The sequence below is a fragment of the Pleurodeles waltl genome, chromosome 1_2 (assembly GCF_031143425.1).
Source record: "Pleurodeles waltl isolate 20211129_DDA chromosome 1_2, aPleWal1.hap1.20221129, whole genome shotgun sequence".
NCBI classification, from domain to species: Eukaryota; Metazoa; Chordata; class Amphibia; order Caudata; family Salamandridae; genus Pleurodeles; species Pleurodeles waltl.
The window spans coordinates 508215117-508228982 of NC_090437.1; the positions used below are offsets into that span (position 1 = coordinate 508215117).

Below are 13866 nucleotides of genomic sequence, written 5' to 3' on the forward strand. Positions count from 1 at the left end.
TAGCAGGGTCCCAGTGAACACAGTCCAACGCATTGACAAAGAGGCAAAAAGTGGGGGTACCCAAGCTACAAAGAGGATACTTTCCTACACCCCATCTCTTCCCAATTGGGAATTACACTTATAAAATGTAATAAGGTAATCCCACTGCTAACAATGGGAGAGATGTGGCTTTCAGTATTGAAAAATGATTGAGGCTTTCAGTACTGGGAAAATGAAAGTACATATCGTACTTCTTAAATAGACTGAACTCTGCCTTTAGAATGTCTGAGGTACTTCAGGGTTGACTTATAGGTATTAAAAAGGAAGGTTAGGGTCTGGTAAGAGGATTAACTTCAACTAGAGGTGAAAATTGGGTGGGCTGTGTAGTGATGTTCGGTCTGAGGGGAAGGAGAGGAGCTGGGGAAAAAAAAAACAAGGAAAGGAAAGTTTCCAGCGGTCCTGAATGAGAGGTCGGTATAGGCGCACAGAGAGCGCCCACCTTTGATGCAAGTCTTACTATAAGGGGACGCTCCCTCTCCAGGATACCAGAGGCCAGTAGCCTCAACTGTGAGGGTCCTCCCCAGATATTTTCTTGGTTAAGGTAGGCCCTCCCTTCCATATGTGATTATTTTCGCAGTGTTTAAGTAGGAATCACTACAGGGATCCAATGCCCTGATGAATGCCCAGAGACTCTCCATAGCTCCACCATAAGGGCAGAAACATGTCGGCTACCCCATTTTAGACAGGTGACCTTGTGAGTCATTGCTCTCACACTGGTTCCCCATCCTTTTTAACCACACCACACAGGACCCCCATTAAAGTTACCCGGGTACCTGAGTAGGTGTTTTTATTTCCCTAGTATAGCTGGATCCCTATTTCCAGGAATAAGATTAATTTACGCACTCCCTCCTGTTCTTTTAACAGTGAGGTTGAGTCCGCCCAGGTGGCACTGTCCTACCTGGGTGGGGCTAGGTGGTCATATGATGAAGCATGACACTATATAGTGTGTGAGACCACCTAGCCCGTAAAGGAAACTTTCCTTTCCTTGTTTTTTTCCCCAGCTCCTCTCCTTCCCCCCAGACCGAACATCACTACACAGCCCACCCAATTTTCACCTCTAGTTGAGGACTACGAGTGGTCTAGCGTCACAATTAGTACACTACTGACCCCCCACTTTATATACAACCCCGTACTCCCCTTTTTTGTGATTGTGTTCTTGTGGGAGCCGAGTACGGTTTGGTTTTTTCCCCTTGCTCCCATCCGCTCTCCCTTGTGTAATGTAAGAGGATTAACTTGCCAGGTAGACCTGGCAGTTTCACACTACATATACAGGCTCTGCAGTGGCAGTCCCGAGACATTTTTGAAGGGCTGCTTAAGTGGGTGGCACAATCAGTGCCTTAGGCCCACTAGTAGTAGTTAGTTTACAGGCCCTGGGCACCTGTAGTGCACTTTACTAGGGACTTATAAGTACATTAAATGTGCCAGTTCTGGATAAGCCATTGCTACCATGTTTCAAGTAGAGCAAACATACACTTTAACACTGGTTAGCAGTGGTAAAGTGCCCAGAGTCCTAAAGCCATCAAAAACAAGGTCAGCAAAACAAGACGTCTGAAGGGAAAAATTCAGGGGAAACCACGCCAAGGATGCCAGGTCTAAGACCCAGAAAAGTCTTGGTCTTAAGCCTCTTACATCCATATAAACAGGTGTGGGAAAAATGACTGGACCACCATCCTGATAAGTCTGAACCAGTTTGCGCTGAGTGATAACAGTCAGAAATGTTTGATTCTGAAGGTATCATGGTTGTAAGGCGCAGTTGGTCTCTTACCCTGAAGTCTACTTCCAAATCAAACTGCTTTAAGCTTTGGGATATAGTACGTGCCCACTAGGCTCTTAGGCACAATCACCATCTGCCAATCCTTGCCAGTTGACCATTTTCACAGTACACATTTTGAAGTTTACCAGTTCAAGAGGAATTCTTAGTTGCTTACTCACTGCTACATCTGCCTCAGATCTGTAGATCAGTTGAGTTTGCATCTGGTCTCCAATGTTGATCTCTGTACTGAATGGACACAGTGGAATCCCCGATAGCCCATTGAACTTGGCATCTATACGCTTAGTACCTTGAGCAGCCTCTTAAATCCCAAAAGTAAGTAGTTTGCCAATGTGTATTATGACCCCAAAAAAGCCATATCTGGGTCATGAATACACTTTCTGCATGCTTTGTTGCTTATGCCACTCACTGGCATATTGAACACGAGTATGAAGTTCAATTTTACGCTTCATCTTTGCAGATTGATTTCCGTTGCATGAAAAGTTACTTCCTCCCAACTGCTTGCTTCGCTTTATTTAGTTCCCTCATACATTTATAGGAAAGACCCCATTCACTTAAAATTGGCAGTGGTAACAATTGCTATTTTAAGCAAAGCACAGCAGACTTGGACAAAATGAGCTTATGAAAAAGGAAGTCCAATGACCCTACACTTTTACAAAATACAACATGGGCCTCTGTCTTTCTTTTATCTGATATAGACTTTTAATTGCAGGTGCATTACCTTTGAATTATTCTCTCCAGGCGTCTGACTGGATTCGGATGATTTTTGTGAGCATTACCCCTGTGCGCTGTTGGCTCCATGCCGGTCATTGGCGTTGTCTTAAATGATGTTGCGGTTCTGATATAGGCACAACCTCGGTACGATGACGTTTTCTTTCCATGCCAGCCAGCAAGCTACCCCTCAGTCACTTTTTGACTGTTTTTTTTTTTTTTTTTTTTAAGTACTTTGTCAACTTTTTTGAGTTCTACTTCTCGTACATCGAAGAAGTTTTTCAGAAAGACCGGCTTTAAGCCCTGTGGATCTGTCATTGGGTGATGTTTGTGATGGATCTGCACTTTGTGTCTTTTGTGTGTCTTTTGTTCCTGGAGAGCGACCACAGCCCAAAGTCGTGCTCCAAGTGTTGGGCCATGCACTCGAAGACTTTGAGGAACAGTCCCTGAAGCAGATGGCGGCCACATCCTAGGCTCTGTGTAAGTCGAGGTCTTGGATGAGAGGAGAGCCACAGGATTTGTTGAGGAGTCCTCCATTGTTGTCGTACCACTCCAAGTCCTCGGGCAATTGGATGAGTTGAGGCTTAAGGAGGAGTCCAAGAAGTCGAAGCAGTATTCGATTTATCCTCATAGCCAACAAGATGAGGGAGCATCTGTGTTCCTGGCCTCTTTCTGCAGAGCTTGCCCCTGGGCTGACTGTGCTCCTCCCTGAGTTTCCAGGAGCCAGGGTGATCCCTGCCCAACTCATTTTTACGAGGACATGCCCCTCATTTTTGTGCAGCCTGATTCTGATGCAGCACCTTTAGGCCCTGCAAAGTCAGAAGAGGCTCCTCCGGGTGAGGACCAGCAGCTTCATCCTCTGAACTGATGGGCACCCAAAGATCCAATTTGGGTCCAGACTGCTGCTAACATAGGATCCTCAAAGGTCTTACACATCTCTTTCCTCCTACGCACTGGCCAAGAAGCAACCCCCTAAGGGGATTGCGTGCTCTCTACCCGAGCTAAAGCTGCGACCACCTCGTTAGCACATGGAGTTCCAGTTCTTGGCATATGTCGGGGGGGGCAACATTGGCATCTCTGCACACATTTACCAAACACTACTGCCTGGACAGTTCTGTCCGTAGGGACGGGCATTTTGCACCGTTAGGTCCTGCAGGGCTTTCTACTATGAACTTGGTTTGCAGACCCACCTCTGGGTATGGTATTGCTGGGGTATCTATTCAAAGGTAATAAATCTGCAATTCGAAGTCTCTATCAGACGAAAAAGTTACTTGCTTTCGGTAGCACCTTATCTGCTAGAGACAGTATCTAGGTGCAGATTACTTACTGATCCACCATCTTCTCCACTCTGCAAACTGATTTCTAGGGGCATGGATTTCCCTTTCAGGGCTTTAGTTTCGACCCACCAGTAGTCACTTTCTTTATGACTCTGCACTTCTGGCGTGGAAAGTTGTGAAAAACTGTCAGTGTGCAAGGGTGGTGCTTATATAGGAACCACAACATCCTATCAGGTGCAGACAATGCCTTCAACTGATGTGGAACGAATCAAGGCCACCCATCCGCACGCAGGGACACTGTTCACAAACATCTTCTGAATCTGGACTGACTCCTGGGGAGAATTCAAAGGCAAGGCATCTGCAACTAGATATTGTCTCATCCAGGTAAGGCGTTACCAAAGGAAACTAACTTGTTTGTTACTCGCCCTCCCTCTTGTACTTATTATATTTTTTTCTTCAGTTGTCTTCTTTGGCAGAAGAGCTTCAACAGAAAACTCAAGAAAATGAACATATTGTGTTGGAGAAAACTGAATTGCAGCATAGATTGACTTCAGAGGTACAACAGCTGGAAGAGCAGTTGAAAGCCAGCAATAGTGCTCTAAAAACCTTGGAGGATGAAAAAGTTAAAGTTGTGCAGCAGCTCCAGGATCTTCAACAGGCTGCTGCAACTTTTACTCAGGAGAAACGTGGGCTGCAACAAATGCAAGACAGTCTAAAAGCAGAAAGAGACGAACTCAAAGATGCACTGGAGAAGAATATTGAGCAGGTAACTTTTTCAGAATCTGTGGTTCAAAATAGGCTGTTTTATGATGAACCAATGTATTGATATGTCCTTATCCTTTAATCTCAAACATTGCAAACAAATGTGTGTTTTTGTTTTTTTTTACTGCACTTTCACGTTTTATTCAGAGAAGCAAGTATTTGAACTATTTACGCATGCTTGTTTAATTTGTTTTGAAAAAAGCTTTAGAATGTCTATTATATTTTTTTTGTCTTGTTTTTCCAGTTCTGATGAATACTTCTGCCTGTAGATCTCTCGCCTCTTGAATCCAGACTGGATCAGGAAACTTTGTAATAACTTTTCTGGTCCTGTAGGTGCTGCCACGACTCAATTGTGGATCCAGAAACCACCCAGGAAATGTCATGGAGCCGCTGAAGGTGTCATTTGGGTGCACCAGTGTCAATTTTCTTTTTAGCATCCTCAATAGAAATCCTGAGTTTTTTTTTTTCCAAAGTATTGTTTTCCATAATTTGTAGTGTTAAGCAAAAAATGTCTACATTGAGGTTGGCCAGCTTTACGTGGTGCCACTCTTGTGACAGGGATATATTGTTTTCAGACTTCTATTTATAGAGCTTGGGCCCCAAGCATGACTCCAAGTCACAATCATGTGAAGGTCATCATGGACTCCTCCCTCACCTTGTCTAAACAGATCAACATAGTCTCCTCCGCCTGCTACAACACACTCTGCATGATCCGCAGAATCTACAAGTGGATCCCGACAGAAACAAGAAGAACAGTGACACAGGCCCTCGTCAGCAGCAGGCTGGACTACGGCAACGCACTCTACACAGGCATCCCAGCAAAAGACCTACTACGCCTCCAACGCATCCCAAACGCCTCCGCCCGGCTGATCCTCAACGTACCCCGCCACAGCCACATCTCCCACCACCTGAGAAACCTTCACTGGCTCCCCATGGACAAAAGGATCACTTTCAAGCTTCTTACCCTCGCTCACAAAGTGTTCCACGACACCGGACCAGCCTACCTAAACAACAGACTCAGCTTCTACACCTCCACCCGTCAGCTCCGCTCCACTATCCTCGCCGTCATCCCCCGCATCCTAAGAAAGACCTCCGGCGGCAGATCCTTCGCATAGCTCGCCACCAAAACCTGGAACACCCTCCCCACCAACCTGCGACAGACTCAAGACCTACTCACCTTCAGAAGACTCCTCAATACCTGGCTCTTCGACCAGTGGCAAATACTCAAGGCAGAATGGAGGTGTCTTGCAAGACTGCACACCATAGAAACAGTAAGAGCACTTCACATCCCCAGTGCCTTTCCCATTCAAAAGATAGGTCTCATTCTCCAGCTTCTTTCCTAGACTTCAGTTCTGACATCTACTTTGGCTCTGGTCTTGGTGAACGTCCCTTCTCCAGCTCTATACAAAGAACCTTCTGATCAGCTTCCAACATTTGCTCCCCCTGGCACTGGCTCCATGCTGATTGCAGCCATCTTTTGGCCTTATTTTCTCTCTGGTGTGCCTTGGGTTACTGCAGCTGGGTGCCAGAGACCTCTCTAATCTTGGTGACCGTTTACCCGTCTTGGACTACAAATTGCACTGTTCTTTTGCTGGCCGTACAGATACCTCAGCTTAAGTCCTTCCAGGTGTCACTGCATCAGCACTTTCTCCAGACAAATAGCACATTGATGAAATGGATAAGGCCATCTAATAGACGTCTAGCTGCAGATTCCTTACCTTTGAATTCTCACTAGGCGTCAGACTGGATCTGGAAGATTATGAGCAGTACTTCTGAGCTTGGGGTGTTTGGAGTACGACTAAAACCAGAAGCCATACTCAGTGTGCCAGGCCATGCATCCGAAGGCTTTGAGGAAGCGATCCCTAAAACTGGTGGTGGCCTGGCACACAACTCCGCTCAGGTTGAGCTCTCAGTTGAGAGGAAGGTTCTGGGCCAGTAGCAGAGTCTAAAGTCATTGCCATCCCATTAAAAGTCCTTGAGGCGATAGTGTAAGTCGAGGCACAAGAGAAAATCCAGGATGTTGAAGAGCTCTTTGACTTCTCTTCATCCGACGCCCGATGCGGCAAGGGAGCATCAACATTTTAGGCCTCATTCTTTGGAACCTGTGCCTGGACTGTCTTCGTGCCTCCCTGAAGTTCCAGAAGCCGGAACCACCCCTGCCCAACCTGAAAAGAATTTTGAGGCCATGCACCTCAATTTTAGGTAGTCCGACCCTGCTGGAGTGCCTTCGGGTATTGTTAGGTCAGAGGGAGCCCCTTCAGGATCTGCACAGATGGCCCACGCGCAGAGGGGCTTCCAGGAATCCAGACCTCCACCGGGTCGTACCTCCTCGACCTTCCCTGATGCTTGTTCCGATGCTCACAACGGCACCGTCCCCATTGTAATCCCCGACTCCGATACAGAGCTGGATGTCCATTGCCTGATGCCAGCAATCGCTTTGCCACCCTGCTCGGATCCCAAGGCCCATTTATCAGGGCTAGGCCTCGGGGAAGCATGGGAGAGGTCGCTGGAACCTTTAGAATATCTGCCTTACAAATCTGAAATGGATGGGCGTGATGACTTTGTTGAAGCCAGAGGACTGGACACATCTTCAGATACTGGAATACCCCTACCATGGTTACAGAGAAGGGAGCTTCATATGCAGTGGTGGTGAGGGTGCCTGGGGTCCTGGACCTTCAACTACCTTCAGTGGCTGTTGTAGGAAGTTGGCTCAGTATATACTATCTCAAAGTAAGAGATATTGTGCACAGAGTCCAAGGGTTCCCCTTAGAGGTAAGATAGTGGCAAAATTAGATAATTCTAATGCTCTATTTTGTGGTAGTGTGGTTGAGCAGTAGGCTCATCAGAGGGTAGTGTTAAGCATTTATTGCACACACCCAGGCAATAAATGAGGAACACACACTCAAAGACTTACTCCAGGCCAATAGGTTTTTATATTGAAAAATATTTTTTCTTTATTTCTAGAACCACAAGTTCAAGATTTGAAGTAAATGCATAAAAGGCAAGGTATTCCACACAGGTAAGTTAGGAACTTTGAATTAGAGCAGTAACATATACAGTTTTTGTTAAAATGTCAATAAGCTATTTTAAAAGTCGACACCGTGCAAAAATCAACAGTTCCTGGGGGAGGTAAGTAATGGTTAATTTGTCACGTAAATAAAACACTTACAAGTCTCAGTTTCTGGGCATAGGCAGCCCACCGTTGGAGGTTCAAGGTGACCCCAAAGTTACACCAGCAGCTCAGGGCAGGTCAGGTGCAGAGGTCAAAGAGGTACCCAAAACACATAGGTGCCTATGAAGAACAGGGGTGCTCTGGTTCCAGTCTGCCTACAGGTACAAGTACCTGTCTCTTCAGAGGGCAGGCCAGGTAGGTTTTGTAGAGCACTGGGGAGGAGGGACACAAGTAGGCACACAAAACACAGCCTCAGCGGCACAGGGGGGGCCGGGTGCAGTGTGCAAAGCAGGTGTCGGGTTTTGTATTGGTTTCAATGGAGGGACCCGGAGGACACTCTAGCAGTGCAGGCAGGACACGGGGGCTTTTCGGGCCAGCCACCAACTGGGCTAGGCAGAGGGCCGCCCGGGGGTCACTCATGCACTGAGGTTCGGTTCCTTCTGGTCCTGGGGGCTGCGGGTGCAGTGCTTGGTCCAGGCGTCAGGTCCCTTGTTACAGGCAGTCGCGGTCAGGGGGAGCTTCTGGATTCTCTGCATGTGTCGCTGTGGGGGTTCAGGGGGGTCGTCTCGGGTTACTCACGACGTCGCAGTCGCCTGGGAGTCCTCCCTGTGTTGGTTCTCTGGGGGTCAACCGGGGGCGTCGGGTGCAGAGGGTGAAGTGTCACTCTTCTGGCGGGAAGCATGAAGTCTTTAGAAGTTGCAAGAAAGTTGCAAAGTTGTTGCTTGTTGTTGAGCAGAGCCGCTGCTCACAGGAGTTTCTTGGTCCTTAGGTTCAGGGCAGTCCTCCGAGTCTTCAGAGGTCGCTGGTCTCTGTTGGATGCGTTGCTGTTGCAGTTTTTCGAGTCCGGAGACAGGCCGGTAGGGCTGGGGCCAAAGAAGTTGTCGTCTCTGCAGGGCTTTCAGGTCAGCAGTACTCCTTGTTTCAGGTTGCAGGAATCTGAATCCCCTGGGTTCTTGGGTGCCCCTAAACACTAAATTAAGAAGGGTGTTTAGGACTGGGGGGCAGTAGCCAATGGCTACGGTCCTGGAGGGTGACTACACCCTCTTTGTGCCTCCTCCCTGAGAGGAGGGGGGCACATCCCTAATCCTATTGGGGGAATCCTCCAAAACCAAGATTAAGTATTTCTAAAGCCAGGGGTCACCTCAGCTCAGGACACCTTAAGGGCTGTCCTGACTGGTGGCTGACTCCTCCTTGTTTTTCTAATTAACTCCTCCAGCCTTGCCGCCAAAAGTGGGGGCAGTGGCCGGAGGGGCAGGCATCTCCACTAGCTGAGATGCCCTGCGGTGCTGTAACAAAGGTTTCTGCTGGGGGAGGTGAGAAGCACCTCCACCCAGTGGGGGCTTTGTTTCTGTCCTCAGAGAGAACAAAGGCTCTCACCCCAGCGGGGCAGAAACTCGTCTCAGTGGCAGGCTGGCACAGACCAGTCAGTTCTGCTCTGAAGGATTGGGTAAAATGCAGGGGACATCTTCTAAGATGACCTCTGTGTGCATGTTGTAATAAATCCAGCACTGGCATCAGTGTGGGTTTATTATTCTGAGAAGTTTTGATACCAAACTTCCCAGTATTCAGTGTAGTCATTATGGAGCTGTGGAGTTTGTTTTGAAAAACTCCCAGGTCATATACTTAATATGGCCACATTTTACTGACAATGTCTAAGAATGGAATTAGACACTGTAGGGGCATATTGCTCATGCAGCTATGCTCTCACCTGTGGTACAGTGCACCCTGCCTTAGGGCTGTAAGGCCTGCTAGAGGGGTGATTTACCTATGCCACAGGCAGTATTTTGTGTGCATGGCATCCTGAGGGGGATGCCATGTCGACTTTGCCCATTTCTCCCCACCAACATACACAATATGCAATGGCAGTGTGCCTGTTAGGTGAGGGGTCACTTGGGGTGGCACAACACATGCTGCAGCCCTTAGGGACCTTCTTTGGTCACAGGGCCCTTGGTACCACTGGTACCTTTTGCAAGGGACTTACCGGTGTGCCAATTGTGGAAACCATGGTAGATTTTTAGTGAAAGAACACTGGTGCTGGGGCCTGGTTAGCAGGGTCCCAGCACACTTCTCAGTCAAGTCAGCATCAATATCAGGCAAAAAAATGGGGGTAACAGGGAGCCATTTTCCTACAGCCGTCAAGATTAATCTCTTGACAGAGGTGCTGCAACTGGGAGCTTCTACCACACGACCACTTCTCCCTTTCAATGACACCCTCACTGACGTCCTACAGGGTACCTGGTCCAAACCCAGCACAGGGTGCTTCTGCGAACAGCACGATCGCCTGCCGCCATCACCCCGCAACTGGGGACCCAAGTTTTCGGACGCAGTATCCCACACCTGAGAATTTGGTGGTCCACGCCTTTACCCTCCGAAGGCGCATTCCGTACCACTCCCCCATATAGGGAATCCAAAAGGTTGGATTCATTTGGGAAGATGTTTTATTCCACCAGCCTTGAATTGTGGTCAGTAAACACTGCATGCCTTTTAGGACGTGTAAGGAGCTGGGTTCTGATTGCTGTACCCCCTCACTTTTTGCCTGGTTTTTAGATGCAGCTTCGACTGAAGTGCACTGGATCCCTGCTAACCAGGTCCCCAGTGCCAGTGTTCATTCCCTAAAACAAGAGACATGGTCACTTGATCCCCAAGTGACCACGCCCTTCAGCCCCCTGTAAGTCCCTAGTAAATGGTACCCCTGGTACCTAGGGCATGGGTAATGAAGAGGGCCCTCAGAGCCGCAGCACAACTTATGCCACTCTGAATGACCCAATACCAACCTTATGCAGACTGCCATTTCAGGCTGTGTGCAAGGTGTTCCCAAAATTTAAAACACAACATGGCACACGTGTATCATGTCCCCTAAGGCATTGCTTATAGTATCTGTAAGTCACCCCTACAGCAGGCTTTCAGCCCTAAGGCAGGGTGCATTATATTACAAGTGAGGGCATATATGCATGAGCAAATATGCCTCTGCTATGCCTTTGTCGACTCTTAAACATAGTAAGTGTGCAGGGGAGCAATTATATATACATGTGCTGGACACTGGTCAATACAGGTTTCCCAGCTACATGGTGGCTTCCCTGAACATAGGGATTATTGGTATCAAACATCTTGTACTGGTGAACCCACACTGATGCCAGTGTTGGATTTGCTAATACATGCACCAGGAGGGCACCTTAGAGGAGCCCTCTGAAAACCTACCAGTTACTAGTGTTAAGGCACTGGTTCTGACCAGTCAGCCACGTTTCTGACCCCCTGTGGTGAGAGCTAGTGCTGTCTGGGTCCAGAGACCAAAGCCTGCACTGGACAAGGGTGTTGAAGTGGACACCACTTTTTAAATTCCTCCATCTTGGTTTGGAATGAATTAGGCCACTAAGGCCTGGGTTATGCTCACTTCCCAACGGGAGTGGTTATAGAAAGGATGAAGTACCCTAAAGGTGGGCAACTCATTGGCTGCCACCTGGCCGTTCCTATAATGCCTCTAAATTGAGTATTTAGGTGGCACCCTGAACCCTAGAACTAAAATTCTGAGGCCCTAAGAAAAGGACAGACGCACCTGCAGAAAAGGAGAAGCAGATGCTGACCTGGTATCAACCCTTATGGCATGTCTGTACTTCCTGACTGCACTGCACCAGAAGAAGCCTTATCCTGCAGCTGAACGTCCGTAAACCTGGGAGGACTGCCTGCCTTTGTGTGAGCAATGGACCTGCTCTCCTACTATCTCTAAGGAAGGGACTCTACAGTCTCCGGAACTGCAAAAATCAGACACCGGAATTCACAACTGCACCTACCATCGCCAAACAGAGTGGGAGTGGACCTCAAGTGCCAGCAAGGTACCTCAGCTGTCCGGATCTGGGTCCATCGTGGTTTCACCCCTCCTGGGCTCCCTGAAGTCACCTGCAGCCTCTGCATGCAGGCCCCCTCTCCTACAGCCTCTGAGGTGAGAGAAACCAGACATCCAAAGCAACCACTTCACCTGTTGCCTCCGACCCAAGTTGAAGTGGACCCCTGGTGTCAACAACGTCCCCCAGCTCTCATGAGCTCAGGTGAACTGTGGTTTTACCCTTCCTGAACTCCACGACAGCGCCAGCAGCCTCAGACTACAGATAGATGTCTATAGGATAACTTGGGGATGTCGCAGTTAGAGTTTGTGTTTCAGGACCCTTCCCAGAGCATCTTCTCTGGGGAAACTGGAGCAACAAAACTCCTTAGTGTCTTAAGACATGTGGCGCCAGTGAACGTGGGGAACAAGTCTGTCCCAAGTATTGCTTTGCCTAAGATGTTCTGCAAGAGGTAGGTTATGTGCCAGGGGCACCAAAAACTCCCTAAACGTCTGAGGAACAACTATCGTCTTGATAGCGCTAGGCCTGGGGGTCTCTAGCCTCAGAATATCAGAGAACATCTTCCCAGTAAATCTTATGGGATCCACTGTTATCCCTTGCCTCTTATGCAGCAGCTCGCTGCCTAAAGCCTTTGAGAGAGGCAGGATTTTGGTTCCACGCTAAATTCCTCCCTGGAGGGTCCCTCTGCCCCAAAAGGCTCTGCTGTGTCAAGCCCAAGCTCCTCTGGAACAGTTTCCTCACAAGGCAAGATCATCTCCCTGAGGAGTCTGAACCTCACTTGAAGCCTTGGTGGGAGGATAACTTCTTACCCTTACTACCTATCTTCATGGAAGCTGCCTGGGCCATTGTTCCAGTGCTCCTGGTTCTCCTGGTTTCTTAACCTGAGCTCTAGTTGACACAAACACACTGTCAGGGATACTCAGCATGGCTGCATGGGCTTGGACCTCCCCTTCAGCCCATGCTGAAATCTCCAAATCATTGCACATAAGACACTACAGGAATGGCTGAGGATAACACAACTTTCTTAACCCCAATCTTCCTCCGCACACCACCACCACCCACCCACCAGAAATTAACCACTGACATGGGGTGGCACTAATGTTGCCTATGTTGGTTCCTTGGTATGTATGCACAAGTAGGATTTGCTCAGGTGACGCCAGTTTTTCAGCCACCGTAGTGACACTTGCACCTTTGTCTCTGTAAGCTTCTACCTCAATGCCATTAGTTAGGGGGTGTTGCATGTATTTCCTAATAGGCCAGGTGTAGGAAGCGGCCTTGGTGTGTGGTGTGTACACCTATGGTGTTGTCACCTTATACTAAGTCCTGGTATCCCCTATTAGTGAAGTATAGGCAGTCTAAGAAGTCAGGGCTCTCTAGAGGTAGCTGTGGATGCACAGCCAAGACGTATCTAGGAGACATGCAAAGCTTATGCAATACCACTATAGTCACAAAGCAATTTATCACACATGAAAGAACCACAGTCTTACAGAAAAATAAAGGTACTTTATTATAGTAACAACACTAGAATACTTATAGGCAGTCCTCCCCGTCCCCACCCCAAACTGGAGGTAAGTATACACTAATTATACACACATTAGCAATCCACAGTTAGCATAGAAACACCAAGCATTGGTAATACTTAGTGGAAATAGAGGGCCCGAGGGGAGCGCCAAACCATATATTTAAAAATGGAATGCGAGATAGTTAACCACCCGAGGATGTGTTGTTTTTAGGGGCAAGCTGGAAGACGTAGGGACCCCAAATGGTGAGTACCCGAGTGACTCCAAGTGACCAGGAAAGCAGATGTAAGTACTTGTTCTTCCCAAGGACTGGAAGGAGGACTTGGAAAAAGTATTGTACAAGAACAGGATCAGACTAGAAGAAACCAAAGGTGGGTTCAGGTAGAAGAGGACCCGCAAAAGAAGAGGAGAGAGTCCAGTCCACGATAGAGTGTTGAGTGGGGGAAGGAGCTACTACCCACACTTCTGTGGATGAAGGACCAGGTCAACGGGGAAGGAGAAGACCGCCTGTGGGGCCAAGTAGCTGAAGAGTCCTTGGAGCGGCAGAGATGGTATCACACGTTGTTCGTCAGGTTGCAGGTGACCAGTGGTTTTAGAGAACCACCAACAAGCCTTGGCAAATGCAAGAGGATTAAAAGAAAACTTACAAGGCTGAAGAGGACCAGCAAGGCCCTGGCGACTCGACCCTTGTAGGGGAGTCTGGGGTGACCCTTCGCAGTCTGGAGAGTCAACAGAAGCAGTCGCAGCCCCCACAGGCAGCTCACTGACAGCAAGC

At 48.3% G+C, this 13866-nt stretch overlaps 1 protein-coding gene across 5 annotated transcripts in view; it reads left to right on the plus strand.

Moving 5' to 3' along the window:
• CENPE (centromere protein E) overlaps positions 1-13866 on the plus strand; it is a 1295748-nt gene that overhangs the window by 566787 nt on the left and 715095 nt on the right. For all 5 annotated transcript variants that reach the window (XM_069241483.1, XM_069241500.1, XM_069241509.1 and 2 more), the window contains one exon: positions 4259-4564. In XM_069241483.1, the coding sequence (XP_069097584.1) occupies positions 4259-4564 (306 nt within the window). The remainder of the gene's footprint in view (positions 1-4258; positions 4565-13866) is intronic.